Raw genomic sequence first — 17,474 nt, forward strand, 5'->3', positions numbered from 1 at the left:
TTAATTGCAGGTAGCTGATAACTTGATCAAATGTTTTGTTTGTCCAAAGAGCAACCAGACTCACTATAACTTGGCCTACATACAGGAGGAAGGTAATTTGTGTAATTTTACTCTATTTTCTATGTTTGTGTTGTGTGTGTACAATTTCTGTCCACAGGACGTCGCTAGCGTGCAACACTTCGTTAAAGTATCCCTCATGGCTCGGCCTGACTGGTACTGTATAACTCCACTTCAGGTGCGATGAGCAAAGTTGGGCCAGAAATGACCAAATAATAGCCAAGCATGCACTGTATTTTCAACTGCTGGTGAATACTGTCAACAATATTGACCACATGATGGTTGGTTCACATGACCCCTAGGAATAAACATAGACCTACATAAATCGGTCAGTGAACCAGCGACAAAGGAATGCTTGAGGCAGTATGCTTAGCTAAATTGGTATGTGGACGGCGCAAGTTTGTCTACTATTTCCCCATCAGCAAAATAGACCCTGGGAGAAAAAAAAGTAAGGGTAAGCGGGGTGAGAGAGAAAAGCGAGCAAAAGCATCCTATTGCATGTGCTGCGCCGATTTCTCCCTCTCTCCCCTCCTTTCTACCCGCCTCCGGGCATAGGAGTTTCCTGTCTCCCCCTCCCTCTCCTCAATCTTGCAGCGCGGTTGAACAAAAGAGAGAGAGAGCGAGAGATGATGAGGTAGCAACATAGCAAGCACAAGAGCGCAATTTGACATCCCCCGGCGTGGTCTGTAGCCTAATTTGACCGTTACCGTTTACCATAGCCTGTATCAAAAGAAAAAGACAATTCGACGAATTCTGGGTGGAGATTTTAATCGTAGCCTACTGAACTTGTGTCATATTTTCAATTTTTTACTACACGTTGCATTTACAGTAATATTTGGAATTGTGATCAAGAAAAGCAAAATGTTAAGGATAATGTTTCATGTCACTCAATAAGATCAGGTAGGCCTATGTGATTTAGTTCATATTTTGCTATCTGTGGTGTACAGTAGCCTATCTGTAGTGTACAGTATGCACTGCATGTGTGGTTTGAAGTGGGTGTGTCATCATTGTGTGTGCATGCAGACAATGGCGCGCGCATGTGTCTGTGTGAGAGAAAGAGAATGAGAATGCACCAGTAATTTGTTCATTCTGTATTTTACTCCTGTACATGAGAGAAAGACCAAGCGAGGGCAGGGAGAGGGTGCATGTGTATTTATTCCTCTCTCTGTGTGTGTGTGTGTGTGTGTGTGTGTGTGTGTGTGTGTGTGTGTGTGTGTGTGTGTGTGTGTGTGTGTGTGTGTGTGTGTGTGTGTGCGTGCGTGCGTGCGTGCGTGCGTGTGTAAGTGTAAGGCAGCCATGCATGTATGTCTGTAGGCATCTTTATTATGCATTCAGTGGTTTTCCAAACAGATCTATGTTAGTCTGCATAAGTCACGTAGCATTCTAATACATATTTTATCGTCTTTACATAGAATTTGCTGGAATTTACAGTGTTCCTGCTTTTTTTGTTGAATTACATGTGAAATTCACCGCAAGTCCTTCTCCATATTACACTCCATCCCTCCCTCCCACACACACACACACACACACACACACACACACACACACACACACACACACACACACACACACACACACACACACACACACACACACACACACAGAGGTCTAGGTGTGCCAAGATCACCTTTTCCGTGATGTGCTCATCCCCCTTTCCTCCCGTTCCTTCTCTCCTCCATCCCCTCTTCATTCTAACCACATCTCCTCTACTATCTCCTCTACATCTCCTCTACTCCTCTACTATCTCCTCTACTCCCTGCATGAATGGCAGATCATTATACTTAAATGTCATCATATTGTACAATATTTATTATAATACCCATTACATTTCCCATAGAAGTTCATATTTTCACAACATTCATCTTTGTAAAGTGGGTTGGGTGGTACTTAGATTCGATTTTATGACTCAACAACTCCTTTTAGCGAGGCCGAACCCTTTTTATAAATGACATGTACATCCTTAATTAGTGTCTCAGCCAAACTGCAGACCAGCCATTTGGTTTTTCGATAAAGCTGAGGGATGGGAGCTGGAGAAATGTAACCGCTCTCAGATTCATAGATGGAGCTATGTTGAGTCCAAATGGATACACACAGTATACTCTAACAACCAGTGGCGGTTCTAGCTTGTATGGCTTCCTGGGCAAACCCCCACTTCAGCCCCCCCCCCAAAAGCGCCATTCTACACTAACTGTAATTTTTTTTCAGACATTTGGAACAACACAAATAAATAATTATAACATTTAAAACTATAAAAAAATATATACAAAAATAAGACTCAAATATCAAAATAAGTAACCAAAGACAAATAGAAACAAAATTGACCCATCCCCCAACACTGTCAACAAAGAGTCAAGACTAAACCAATTCACATTGGTGGTGTGCAGACTAGTTTTATATTATTCTTAACGATTTCGCACAAACCAGAAAAAAATGTAACAATATGTCTGTGAAACTATATATTCGCAGTATTATGAATGAATTGTGGCTTATTTGGTATGATTTCGTAGTGTGACTGATTTTACTAATTGCATTAGTACTGTACAAAGTTAGAGGTGGGCTATTTGATAGATTCCCCGCTCCCCCTACATTGGGCTTCCAGTGGGGAGACCTGAGGTCAACATACCCCCGCCCCATCTCGTATTTCTGAGTGGGAGACTTTCCCAGCCAGTAGCCTGCCTAGCTCACAAACAAGAATCAGGGCGCCCACTCCGACAAGGTTAATTGACTCACAGTCCAACACGGTGACATGATATCATTGACGTGACGTGCAAACGAGCGATAGAAAACCGGCAAGATGACGCCCTGGGCGGCTGCCCATGTGGCCTATACCTAAATCTGCCACTGCTAACAACCCTGTAAATGGAATGAAAGTATTTACAAAACAATTAATTTTCAGATGTCAAGGTGTAGAAGTACGGCCGGGAGTCAGTCAAAGGTACCTTGTCGGCAAGCGCATTGCACTTAACTTTTAAAGATAATTGACGCTAGATAGCTGCATTCCCCTTTTGTTGGGTTTGCGAGATCAAGTGCGCCTAATATGTGTTGTCTCAATTAAATAGACTGTAGGCTATATGCATGAGCGGATAAGCCCGGGCAGTTGTCTTTTCAGGGAAATTAACTTCCGAAGTATGACAGGCTATAGTTAGGCTCCTACTTTGTCTAGATATTAAGTATTGGTAACACATTTATTTGTCTCTGCCTGCTAAAGGTTATGCAAAACGTAGTTTAAGTGAAGTGCAAGTGTCCAGCCTCCTATTCTATTTCACCCCAACTCTGTCTCTCTTTCAAACGACGTCTAGCCTATTGGCTGATATAGCCCAATAATACTGGTAGCCTAAACCTAATATAATGGACCACGTCACGCAGTGCCGAGAGCAATTAACCGAAATTTCGTTTTTTTTCTCAGATTATTAAACAACTAATTGACCAACGTCGGTTCAATTACATAGTTCCTTTTTTTGTGAGCTCAACGCGCCGTTTGTCTAGAGAGAAATCCTATCAAGCACGAGAGATATCAAATCAAAAACGCAGCAGGGAATTTAGTTTTCAATAGGCAAATATTAAACCTAGTTCAGCGCAGAAAATGTGGTAATTAACTTCAATGACCAGAATCCATTGCGCATATTCTTCCTGGCAGACCCACACAGACCGCATGGGAGAGGAATGTAGTCAACACAGCAATGAGAGGGATAGAGAAAGTTCTGGCAGCATAGTTATACTACCCGATTGATAGTTGTAGCAGTCTTGAAAGTATGCCATACCTACTTCGATGAACTACTAAAATAGTGATTTTATCAGCTATGCAGCATGGGCAGATGTGCAACCAAATTATCACGGGGAACTTGGCTTGTTGGGGAGCACAGAGACAATGTTAACTGCGCTCAAACTGCGCGTGCCCAAATATATTTTGTTCCCCCACCAAACGTGATCACTGCACGCAGGTTGAACTATCTAAAATTCATTAGGCCCTTATCTATGGATTTCATATGACTGGGCAGGTGGCACAGCCATGGATGGGTCTGGGAGGGCATGAAACATGGGACCAACACTTTACATTTATATTTTTGTTTGATGATTGACTATGACTTTTCAAATCACCCAGCAATGCTATCTAAAGAGTTAGCTCCAAGTAAATGTTGCAATTCTTCAGCCATTCCTGAACCTGCGACCATCAACCAAAACGAGTGATCCAATGATTCTGTCTCTGGCGGGTTTGAATGAATCCCATCCTTTGTCTGTTCGATATGGACTAATCCTTATTACGTCTAATCCTCACTCTAACTCTTATTCAAAACAATAAGAGGGTTGACAGAATTGTCTTAATGTCAGATTTGGTCAGTCAAGTGACTGTGATATGTGGTTGTCTAACTTAGGTTGTGTAACTTGTGTAAGGGAATGGGGCTACGTAGGTGTGATGTAACCTGTCGGAAGACTTTGGTCGCATCCCAGGCTGACTACATTGCAGAAGTTGCGTTTCACCAACTAATGCCTGCGTGCCACATCATCGACTGGGGATTCAGGCATCAGATTGTTCTATTATATGATGTGGTTAGCAGATATTTAAAACACCTATCAAGGCATTGTGTAGTCAGCCTGGAACCAAAGGCTGAGAGAGGTATGCAGATAGGAGGGGTGTGGCATAAAGGTTAGAGGGGTGGGGCTTGGTGGGTTTGGCTTATCTTAAGGAGGAGTCAGATACTTCATGACATCCTACAAGGGAACTGATATTTTTACATTTCCTGTCATGGTCAACAGTTAGATATTGTGGCATTATAACCAGGGGTTGGAACCACATAGATCGGATTTTCTTTTTACCCTGTTTTTTCAACCCGTCCAGTTGGCAGAGGCAATACACCTTTTGGGGTTGTAGTCTGCCATTTATAGCTGGCAGGCACAAACTGGAATATGTTTCTAAGTGACAGAGTGAGGGCTTTGCATAGGCAGTTTGTTGCGATTTATGTGGGACTGGGGGGAAAATCCCGGATCTTAATAGAACGTTATTAACCGTTTACCATGCATTTAAAAATAATGGTTCTGTTTCGGAACAGTATAGACCACTTTCATTTTTGGTTTGGGTTCTGTTCCTCAAATAATTTCCTTCTTTTTCGGTTTTCTTTCTTTTCCCTGAACCGGTTCCAACCCTTGATTATAACACAGACTAGTTATAAGAGAAGTGCCTTTTCTTCTGCCATTTACTCTGTATAACATTGCAGGTCTTCAGTCATAGCCTACTCCTTGCTGTGTTATTGCTTTATTGTATTGCATAGTTGTAACAAACATGTTCTCTTCAAAAAAAATCCTCTCTTTAAAGAACATCTATCACATTCCCAGAGGCTGTCATACCTATGTGGAAAGATATTCTCATTGGTCAGTCAGTTGGTTGCTACCGGCAACAGTGTATTATTAACAGAGCAGGTACAATGTTTATTGGCCGCAGTCTCTATGGACATACTGGTTTCATCCCAAATGGTACCCTATTCCCTACAGTATATGCCTTCACAAAGTATTCATACCCCTTGACTTATTACACATTTTGTTGTGTTACAGCCTGAATTCAAAATGGATTAAATAAATAAAAATCTCAGCCATCTACACACAACAACCAATAATGACAAAGTGAAAACATGTTTTTAAGAAATGTTTGCTAATTTAAGTATTCACACCCCTGACTCAATACTTTGTAGAAGCACCTTTGGCAGCGATTACAGCTGTGAGTCTTTCTGGGTAAGTCTCTAAGAGCTTTCCACACCTGGATTTTGCAGCATTTGCCCATAATTGTTTTCTGAATTCTTCAAGCTCTGGTTGTTCATCATTGCTAGACCACTATTTTCAGGACTTGCCATAGATTTAAGTATATTTAAGTCAAAACTGTAATTCAGCCACTCAGGAACATTCACTGTCTTCTTGGTAAGCAACTCCAGTGTATATTTGCCTTGTGTTTTAGGTTATTGTCCTGCTGACATGTGAATCTCCCAGTGTCTGGTGGAAGGCAGACTGAACCAGGTTTTCCTCTAGGATTTTGCCTGTGCTTAGCTCCATTCCGTACATTTTTTAATACTGAAAAAATCCCCAGTCCTTAACAATTACAAGTATACCCATAACATGATGCAGCCACCACTGTGCTTGAAAATATGGAGAGTGGTACTCAGCAATGTGTTATAAGGACGGATTTGCCCCAAACATAACACTTTGTCTTCAGTACAAAAGGTGAATTGCTTTGCCAAATTTTTGTAGTATTACTTTAGTGTCTTGTTGCAAACAGGAGGTATTTCTTTTAGTATTTGTATTCTTTACAGGCTTCTGACTTTTCACACTGTCAATTAGGTTAGTATTGTGGAGTAACTACAATGTTGATGCAGCCTCAGTTTTCCCTTATCACAGACAATAAACTCTGTAACTGTTTTAAAGTCACCATTGGCCTCATGGAGAAATCCCGGAGCAGTTTCCTTCCTATATGGTCCCTAGATGTTGCTGACCCGCCCCTCAGATGGTTAGCTGACTACGGTTTGGTAAAATGTCAAGTTTAATCTAAGCAGTCCCCCAATGAAGAAAGCCATAGCTTCCTGGCTGGTTCCTGGTATAACTGTATAAAATGTTTATAAACAATAGACTATAGTATACCGTATGGTTGATCAGAACATTGCAGGAGCTGTAAGACTTCCATGCTAACAAACTGGTAATTCGATAACACCACAATGCAAGTAACTGTAAAATGTATTATGTTCCCTATTTCCCCCGTTCATTTCAGTTGAAGAAGATCAAAAGTCCAATCAAGACCAATCATCAAAAAGGCCCAAACTACCAGTGAAACAACATTGTCCGCATTCCGCCATGGCTTCCAACACCAGTGCTGCCCCCAGTGGAGCGGAGGGAGAACAGCAGCCGGAGCAGACCATCACCTCCCAGCCAACCAGCGCTGAGCACCAAGAGACAGCCCCTGACTCCAGCCAGTCGGAATCCAAAGACCACTTGGCAGTAATCAGCGAGAAGATGGAGACAAGTAAATAAATATTTGACAACCTCCCCCATATCGTCCTCCACCCTCCGCCCTCCCACCCTCTCCTTCTTCTCAACCCTATCCATCCCAACTTACAATTAACACCCCTCTCAACACTTTGAGCTCATCTCTGTTGTTGTGTTCTACGACTCTACGAATGTTTCTGTTCTAGAGCTGTCCCCTCACTTCCCCTTCTCATTTCCCTGAGTGTCTGGCCCTGTCTGTCCAGGAATCACTTAAGACAGATGCATGATTTACAGATAGCTGCCTTCTCTTCAGCACCCTTTATTTTTTCAATGACTCAATCCCCACCTTCCTTCTCTAGTCTTGCAATTACACTCTCTCCCAAACTAAAAGTCAATTTAGGTTATTGGCTTGACCAGACAATACGTCAATCCCTTGTGCCCTTAAAAAAAAAGTGCCATAACTGCAATCAACTGTGGTACTTTGGACGCAGTATTTGCAATTATACTGCACTCTGACTGCAATATTTTTTTGTAAGGGGTTTCAGAGCCTTTTGAGAATTGTACAAATATATTGATTAATTACTGTTGTTGTCAGGTTGTGCAGCATAATTCAACAAGTGTGTCAATAACAGGATTCCTTCAGATTAAAAATGAACACGCTCTAGAACAGTTTTGAACTAATTAATTTCTTCCAAAATGAAGGAGAAGCAAGAGAGAGAGAGAGCTCTAGATTACACCTATCTATACATCAATGGTGGTCAGTGTCATCATGAGCATGGCCTTATTTCTATTACATTCTATTGTCATTCATATTCCATTCACCCAGTTCAATGTAACAGCGATAGGTTTAGGCTACTACATGATACTCAAATTTTTCCTATACCCATCATGAGGTTGCTACAACCTAGCCTGTGAATGAAAGTTCACAATGTAGGTGCACACAGGCTGAGAGAAACATTTGAGGAGACAGACAGTATCACATGGACAGACAGTGAGTGACACATTCAATAGCGCCATGCACACTCTTGCCTGCATCTAGCTGATATAGGGTGTAATCATTAGTCCAACAGTTGCAAACCAGAGTATGTTTATCCCCATTTTGTTCCGTTTAAGAAACGTTTTTTAACAGAATTTGCAGAATGAATACACCCCTGATCACGCGTAAACACAGTTCACTTTCATAACAGCCACGGATTATTCCTTCTCGCATCTATTCGCTCTCCTCCTCTGACCTTTTCCCTTCGCGTATGGACTTCAATGCACAACACATCAGCTGTATGTGACCAGGCGAAAAAACCTTTCCAAGCCAAACCATACTATAAACGCTACACACAGCCCACATCATTGTCAAAATATTAGCTAAAGTAACATCATAGTAAACATAGCTAATATAACTAACGCGTTAGTAAACCAGCTACAATTATGCAGTAACGTTACAGTGTAGTCAGTAGTAAAATGAAAGCAATCAATCCAGCGAGATTTAAGTGACAAGTAGATTTTGCACCACTCAAAACACAGGAAATAGATGCCTGAAAAAGACAGATCCTCAGGTGGGCGGGGCATGCACGTTGCTAATGGCAGCTTCTTGGCACTGTTGCTAGTTATCTGACCGTTCAGAATCATAACAACACACACCTTCCAGCCAACCCATCTATAAATGTTGAATCATGTCAGGATTCTCGATTTTGGTGACGAAACAATGAGGACATTCTCTCGTTCCTTCTTCCTCCCTCCTTCCTTCTCCTTGCCTCCCTCTACCCACCCTACTGCAGGTAATGGAATGTGTGCTGCCAACTCCTCGCCCACATCTTCCATCTCGTCCCCAAAGCGACTGCAACACGCCAAACCAACCAACGGCCGGGCACGGAAAGGAAGCCGCTCTGGGTCCCTGCTGGGTCATGGGGCAGGGTCTCCCAGGCCTTCCATCAGCCGTCAGCCCAGCACCGTGACAGAGGAGGACGACGGCAAGCCCCCTAGAGACTACCTAATATTGGCCATACTGTCCTGCTTCTGCCCCTTGTGGCCGATCAACATCGTGGCTCTCGTCTTCTCTGTTATGGCGAGTGGAACTTTTATGTACACTGCTCAAAAAAATAAAGGGAACACTTAAACAACACAATGTAACTCCAAGTCAATCACACTTCTGTGAAATCAAACTGTCCACTTAGGAAGCAACACTGATTGACAATAAATTTCACATGCTGTTGTGCAAATGGAATAGACAAAAGGTGGAAATTATAGGCAATTAGCAAGACACCCCCAATAAAGGAGTGGTTCTGCAGGTGGTGACCACAGACCACTTCTCAGTTCCTATGCTTCCTGGCTGATGTTTTGGTCACTTTTGAATGCTGGCGGTGCTTTCACTCTAGTGGTAGCATGAGACGGAGTCTACAACCCACACAAGTGGCTCAGGTAGTGCAGCTCATCCAGGATGGCACATCAATGCGAGCTGTGGCAAGAAGGTTTGCTGTGTCTGTCAGCGTAGTGTCCAGAGCATGGAGGCTGACACATGCACATTTGTGGCCTGCTGGAGGTCATTTTGCAGGGCTCTGGAAGTGCTCCTCCTTGCACAAAGGCGGAGGTAGCGGTCCTGCTGCTGGGTTGTTGCCCTCCTACGGCCTCCTCCACGTCTCCTGACGTACTGGCCTGTCTCCTGGTAGCGCCTCCATGCTCTGGACACTACGCTGACAGACACAGCAAACCTTCTTGCCTCAGCTCGCATTGACGTGCCATCCTGGATGAGCTGCACTACCTGAGCCACTTGTGTGGGTTGTAGACTCCGTCTCATGCTACCACTAGAGTGAAAGCACCGCCAGCATTCAAAAGTGACCAAAACATCAGCCAGGAAGCATAGGAACTGAGAAGTGGTCTGTGGTCACCACCTGCAGAACCACTCCTTTATTGGGGGTGTCTTGCTAATTGCCTATAATTTCCACCTTTTGTCTATTCCATTTGCACAACAGCATGTGAAATTTATTGTCAATCAGTGTTGCTTCCTAAGTGGACAGTTTGATTTCACAGAAGTGTTGGAGTTGGAGTTACATTGTGTTGTTTAAGTGTTCCCTTTATTCTTTTGAGCAGTGTATTTGACATGTGGTTTGTAAGTGTTATCTGTGAAGGAATGTGTGCATGCGTGCGTGTGATATCTAAGAAACACCACAAAGAAGAACAGCTAAAAGCAGTGGGAGGCCGCGATGTGTTAGTGATCACCTGCTGGGAAATGAACAGAAAATGATGGCCAATGTTCTGGTCAGAAGAGATGGGACTGCCACCCACTTCTTTTAACCTTTTGTCTTCACAGTGTGTTTTGCCTATGTGTCTGTCTCTCCGTCTGTCTGTCTACCTGCCTGCATGGGTCTATTTGTGTATGTATGTTGAAGCAGGGGTATGTGAATGAATTACTGTGTGTATGTATTTACATGTCATGTCTGTGTTCTTCATGCAGTTGTCCCTTTATATACACCAACTAGGGTCCCAAAGATGTTCTGCTTATTCCCTCCAGATTCCAGGAGTCTTCCAACCAGGATTTCTGGACAACCTGGGAATTTAGGGAAACTTAACCAGCATTTTGTAACCTAATTAATAACATTTCACCCTATTCTCCAGTCGAGGAACAGCCTGCAGCTGGGGAACGTAGACGGGGCGCGGCGTCTGGGCCGGAACGCAATGGTGCTGTCCATCGTTTCGCTAGTTGGCGGGGTCATCATCATCATCGCAGCCATCGTCTTAAACTGGGGAAGTGAGTGGCCAAAGTGGCTGAGCTCTCAAGTTCTTGTTGCGGTGCCGTTTTGTGTCTGTCGTTATGTGCAGCTTTTGTCTGTTTGTTTGTGTGTGTTCTATCTTGCTTTTGGTCATGTTTGTGCTTGATTTTTGGTGGTTGGTTAGGTTAGTGCCCTTTGTTGTACCTTTGTTTTGGGTTTTCTTTTCCCCATCTTGGCCGTGATTCAATCTGATTGCGTCAACAATACTCCATTTAAAGGTAATTTCCTATTGAGTTGACATATGCCGAGTTTACCGTTAATGCGATTGATGGATCATTGCCTTTAAAAGCTGCATTGTCTACAAACGCGATCGGATTCAATCCCATATTTTATTTTTGTGCAGGTTGAAATTTATTGGCAGGAATCTTGTCCCGGAGGCAGAGCTGAGCGGTTTTCGCTAGATGGGCCAGCTGCAAAGTCAAAATTGGCTATATCGTAAAAAAGCTAGGGGAAAAAATGTAAGGTTAGTCTTAGGCATGAGGTTAAGGTTAAGGTTAGGGCAGTGCCAGTTTACAGAACGGGAACACAGGGCACGTGCCCCTGGGCCCCCGACCTCCAAGGGGCCCCTAACCAAATTATTATTATTTCTTATTTTATTTTGGGTTTGGGTTCCCAAAAGATAAATGGGAGCGGTGGGGGGCCCCTGGAGGTCGGTGCCTGGGTGTGGGTTTAAAATCTGAGTTTATGACTTTGTGGCTTGGCCAGCTAGTGACCACCCTGCAGAGCTGGCTCCAGGACAAGATTCATGCCAACCTGCGTTTGATGTGTCTGGTTCTTCATTTGCGTCCATCTGTGGCTGGTTTGAGTTAGACCGTTTTCAGTGTTTGTATTATATAACATTATTGATGACATCTTTGCAAACACCCTTGTGCTTTCTCTTTATTATTAGGTATAATCAAATCCTGAGGGTCACCATGGAAACCAGGAGCAAGATCGCAAGACAGCACACCAACAACCATCCCAACCAGACTTTTCCCCTTTCCTACGATCAAAACACTATTCTACAAAAGCGCCTGCAACCTACAGCATACCCATTTGACCCCTTGTTTTGCTGCACGATCATGTATGGCCTGTAATATGTTCTCTGAAACAGCTAAGACAAGTCCGTCACCTCTACCTCCTACACCTCGGACCCCAACGCTGCCACCAGTGGTGTAGTGCAGGGTAAACGTACGTAAACGTCGTTTACACACATTTTGCTCCAGTGTTTATCCACCTTTTGCAGACAAATGCATTGAAAGTATAGAGGGCGTTACTTTATTGACCGTCAACAGTGATCAGGAGTTACCCACCTATTTTTTTGACCACTCGTCACTGGCTGCCACCATCACTCAGAAGGTCGAAGGCGTCATGTAGAACAACACTGAGGTAGGATAGACAAGTGACAAACAGACTGGTTCCTCTGAATGAGAGAGATGCGTCTAACGAGTCTAACTCTGGTCAACGATGCCATGATCTTCTGCAATGGTTGCCTGAGTCTCAGAATGTATTTAAAGTCTCTGCATGATTTTCCGGGACCAGGCTGCTCCCAGGCTGTTCCAATGTGACAAAACACAAAGTGTCTCTATTGTCGCCGGAAAGGACATTTGGTTTTCTCTGTAATGTTATTATTTCCTTCCACTGAATCATTCATCTCCAGTCAGTCCACACCTCAGTAACACAACCAAGGAATCCTTTTAACTGTGACGCCAAAACCAGCCCACCCTATAGGATAACGTTAAAGATGGCAAAGGAAGAGTTAGGAAGAGGTGACTGGGATTGGAATTGATCTTTGATAAATGTGAGGATGTTGATGGGGCTTTTTAGTTCTGAATTTGTTCCAGATTGTTATATTCTGTGAAGGTAAGGAGGAGTTAGAGACAGATGGGACCATCTGTACTTTAATTTAGGGACACCCCTGGGGTCTCCATCTCTTTGCTTCATCGTCTTTGTTTAAAAATAACTGGAATCTGGGGAGAATGAGCCACTCTGGGTTTGGGATTGAGGCTGGGCTGGTAACTCATATGCTCTTTCAAACACACTATCTTACACCCCCACGCACATGCACAACCACACGGACACATACACACAAACATCCATACACATAGAGTGTCAGAATGACTGATTCTCATTGGCTGAGAGAACGAGGGAGATAAAGAACAGGAGAGGAGAAGAGGGAGAGAGGGAGGGGGGGATTGGCGATAGCTGCATGGGTTGCAGTCCTTTGTTTGGCACAGATGGAGGCAAAGAGAGAGAGTGTGTGTGTGTGAGAGAGATGCTATGGTGCTTGTTACTGATGCTGGATAAAAAGTCTGAGTATACTAGACTAGAAAAATTAAATGAGCAGAGCTGGTTATAGAATAAACACAAAAGACAGGCGGTAATTTTAATTCTGTTGCTTACTCTTCATTTCCCCCTCCAGTATCCAGTATCTACCACCATATTATCTATCATTTATTGGTAACGTTATTTATTAATTTTACCCTTATTTTAACAGGGTGTCCTATTGAGACCAAGGTCTCTTTTGCAAGGGAGCCGTGCTTCTTACAATTACACAACAACAATGTTATGACAGTCTGCTTGACAGTATTTACACAATTCTCAACATAGTCTACCATCTCTGGTCTCCCTTCAGTATTGCAAATTTATTGCCCACTTTACCTTCCACCTCTCTAATATGTAGTCATTATCTTTGATGGTTGCCTCTTTTGTTAAAATTCTATGCAAATACCTCGCTGGGGTATTTGGTCAGTTGGTACTCCTTCTCCAACGTGGTCAGTATCAGCTCCTATGTGCTTAGTGTTTGCCCTTGCCTGGTTGTTATTCACAAAGCAGAATGACCTCTTCTCCCTTTGGGAGTCAGTCAGTGTGTCACTGTGTGCCAAAGCCTGGAATGTGAGCCAAGCCACGTACAGTAGGGGCCAGGCAGTCTTTGGCTTGACTCCAGCTAAGTGTGCGTGTGCGTGTGCGTGTGTGTAAGATAGTCTTTAAGAGTGTGTGTGTGTGTCTGCCCCTGGATGCTGTTTTTAGGGAGAAGCAGGTGAGTCAGTCCCCTCCCACTCAGTTTAAAGGTATCATGTTCTACTTGGCACCCACACTCCCTTCACTTCCCAAGCCCAGTCCCCTGTGCATGTTTACAGTATCGTTTACAGTGTGTTTATACTTAAGAGTTTTTAATGGAGAATGGGTTAACTCTAATGCTTTTACACCAAGGACATCTTTATGTAGCTGAGAGGCTCGTTGACTTGTGCAGCGCATTGTAAATAAATAATATGCATATTTATTTGCCGTGATGACACATGATGTTCACGTCCAAAGTTGACTTTTTCACTTAGGCTTGTTTGAGTAGTCCAGAATAATCAAAGCCAATTTGTTATTTTGAGACTCTGCACCACCCGACCGTTTTGAAGCACTTCCTCCGAACCACCCTTGAAGGCTAGACTAGCTACCATAGAAAGGCAACAATAAGGTTGAAAACCAAAAGAAGGTTTCCCATTGGGAATGACGAGTGAGGATGTTCCACTCTGACAGTGCCAGGGTTTGGAGGGTTAGTGAGGGGGTGTGTCCCAATAGTATTGCCTTTCTACTGAAGTGTACACTCGTTCACTACTTCCCAAAAATCTAAAAGCATTGGATTAGTGGAGGCATGCAGGGTGAGAAATAACATTTTTGGTCCACCAGCCACAGAAAACGCGCACTCACTCACACACACACACACACACAAACAAAGTTTTGTACAGCTAACCTTGTGGGGACACACAATTCAGTCCCATTCAAAATCCTATTTTCCCTAACCCCTAACCTGTACTCTTACCCTAGCCCTAGCTCCTAACCCTAAAACTAACCCTAGCTCCTAACCCTAACCTTAACATTAAACCCCCTAGAAATAGGATTTGACCTCATTGGGACTAACAAAATGTCCCCAGTTTTTGTTTGTTTACTATTCTTGTGGGGACTTCTGGTAAAATAGATAAACAAACACACAATTAAAAAAATGTAAAACAAAACTTCTCCCAAATGCTCTGTGTGATCACCCACCAATGTGGCTGGTAATAATAGACATTCTACCAGCCAATGCCAAAATCTGCCAACATTTGGCTGGTGGCTGGTTTTTATTTCCCATCCTGAAGGCATTGGCTAGACGCAGTTTCTACAGTATTTATCGTACCAGTTATTTCTTTTCAAATCAGTGAAGGGAAGTTAACAAGTGCACACTTTGGGAGGAAGGAGAGGACATTGTCGAAGTCTCCTGTAACCCCATTCACGCCAAAGTGTAGCATGTCTGTTTGTACTAACCACATATGCAAAAATGTTCTCAGCTGAAAGTGAATGCTGAATTTTGGCTTTTATTTCCATTTCTCAATGGTTGTGCACAACTATGGATATTTAACCTGCTTGCACTATATTGTAGATGTATGTATATATTTATTTATATACCTGATTATGCCTTTGGTTTGATATTGACTGTTATTGAGCTATTAGTGCTATTATTTGTATTATTCCATTATTATCATCACTAGTATTACTATTGTCATTATTATGGTTACTATTTCTATTTTCACTGTTATTTCTACTAGCGTTGTTGTTCTCTTTATGACATTACAATAGAACAGCAGAAAACAATATTCTATAATGGCCTTCGCTGTTATCCAACTGGTTGATTGTGAGCTTCCTCGACGACAAGAAAACTGCTCTAAAGAAAGCATGTTTACAGTTAGTTAGTTACACAATTCATATGCTTCGAAGGTAGATACCTTGTGTGATTACAACGATCACGACCAACCAGTTCACGAGATAATTTATACACAAACATAAATGTCTTTCAAGCCACCAGGTGAGTAATCTCCATCTTTTCTTCATGTCTTCTTAGTAATTTCACATTAATCTCTCAGGTCTTTCTTTCTCCTACTAATTCATTAAGAACAGAATTATTCCCAACCAATTAATGTTCTTCTTCACCTTCTATTTTCTATATTATTATATTGTCATATACTATTTAGCAGACGCTTTTATCCAAAGCGACTTACAGTCATGCGTGCATACATTTCTATATATGGTTGGGAATCGAACCCACATTCCTGGCATTGCAAGCGTCATGCTCTACCAACTGAGCCATACAGGATCACTTTACAATTATCTATTTGCTACCGTTTTCTGTTTGTTATACGCTACTTCCTGTCCAATATAATCTATATCCTGTTTGATATGTTATCTCTTTGGAGGAGGGATCTTGGGTGACTCCCAAATGACACCCTACTCCCAGGGCTCTAGTCAAAAGTAGTGCACTATATAGGGAATATGGTGCCATTTCGGAGGTATCCACAGACTGCAGCACCGGTGGTTCCAGACCATTGGCCCACTTAGTTAATCAGTGTTGTTCTTCTTATTGTCGTTGGTTACGGATCTATACTATAATCCTGAATCAGACATCTGTGCCGACTTGCCTGACTGTGCATGCCTTAATTGACTGCTTTATAAACATACAGTATGAGTATGTATGTACACTACTATGTTAATCCAAGATATTGATAAAGAACTCTGTATTGATCTTGATCCTATTCTGATTTTGTATGATTAATGATGAAGTTTGAAAGGAACCTTGTGAATCAATCAATCAAATGTATTTATAAAGCCCTTTTTACATCAGCCGATGTCACAAAGTGCTATACAGAAACCCAGCCTAAAACCCCAAACAGCAAGCAATGCAGGTGTAGAAGCACGGTGGCTAGGAAAAACTCCCTAGAAAGGCAGGAACCTAGGAAGAAACCTAGAGAGAAACCAGGCTCTGAGGGGTGGCCAGTCCTCTTCTGGCTGTGCCGGGTGGAGATTATAACAGTACATGGCCAAGATGTTCAAACGTTCATAGATGACCAGCAGGGTCAAATAATAATAAATGACAGTGGTTGTAGAGGGTGCAACAGGTCAGCACCTCAGGAGTAAATGTCAGTTGGCTTTTCATAGCCGATCATTCAGAGTTAGAGACAGCAGGTGCCGCAGAGAGAGAGAGTCGAAACAGCAGGTCCGGGACAAGGTAGCACGTCTGGTGGACAGGTCAGGGTTCCATAGCCGCAGGCAGGACAGTTGAAACTGGAGCAGCAGCACGACCAGGTGGACTGGGGACAGCAAGGAGTCATCAGGCCAGGTAGTCCTGAGGCATGGTCCTACAGCCTCCAAGAGAAGAGAAAGAGAGAGAGAATTAGAGGGAGCATACTTAAATTCACACAGGACACTGGATAAGACAGATATAGATATAACAGACTGACCCTAGCCCCCAACACAGACTATTGCAGCATAATTACTGGAGGCTGAGACAGGAGGGGTCGGGAGACACTTTGGCCCCGTCCGACTATACCCCCAGACAGGGCCAACCAGGCAGGATATAACCCCACCCACTTTGCCAAAGCACAGCCCCCACACCACTAGAGGGATATCTTCAACCACCAACTTACTACCCTGAGACGAGGCCGAATATAGCCCACAAAGATCTCCCCCACGGCACGAACCCGAGGGGGGCGCCAACCCAGACAGGAAGATCACATCAGAGACTCAATCCACTCAAGTGACGCACCCCTCCTAGGGACTGCATAGAAGAGCACCAGTAAGCCAGTGACTCAGCCCCCGTAATAGGGTTAGAGGCAGAGAATCCCAGTGGAGAGAGAGGAACCGGCCAGGCAGAGACAGCAAGGGTGGTTTGTTGCTCCAGTGCCTTTCTGT

General features: G+C 43.3%; 1 protein-coding gene across 1 annotated transcript; it reads left to right on the forward strand.

The window, feature by feature from the left end:
- Positions 1 to 668: 668 nt before the first annotated feature.
- Positions 669 to 14,043, forward strand: LOC139578779 (trafficking regulator of GLUT4 1-like). The gene is made up of 5 exons (XM_071406792.1): positions 669 to 957; positions 6,806 to 7,057; positions 8,793 to 9,079; positions 10,627 to 10,759; positions 11,671 to 14,043. Exons 2-5 carry the CDS (start codon positions 6,889 to 6,891, stop codon positions 11,685 to 11,687), a joined length of 606 nt encoding a protein of 201 aa, XP_071262893.1. The 5' UTR covers positions 669 to 957; positions 6,806 to 6,888; the 3' UTR covers positions 11,688 to 14,043.
- The last annotated feature ends 3,431 nt before the right edge of the window (positions 14,044 to 17,474 follow it).

This window comes from Salvelinus alpinus, chromosome 6 (genome assembly GCF_045679555.1).
Source record: "Salvelinus alpinus chromosome 6, SLU_Salpinus.1, whole genome shotgun sequence".
NCBI lineage: Eukaryota > Metazoa > Chordata > Actinopteri > Salmoniformes > Salmonidae > Salvelinus > Salvelinus alpinus.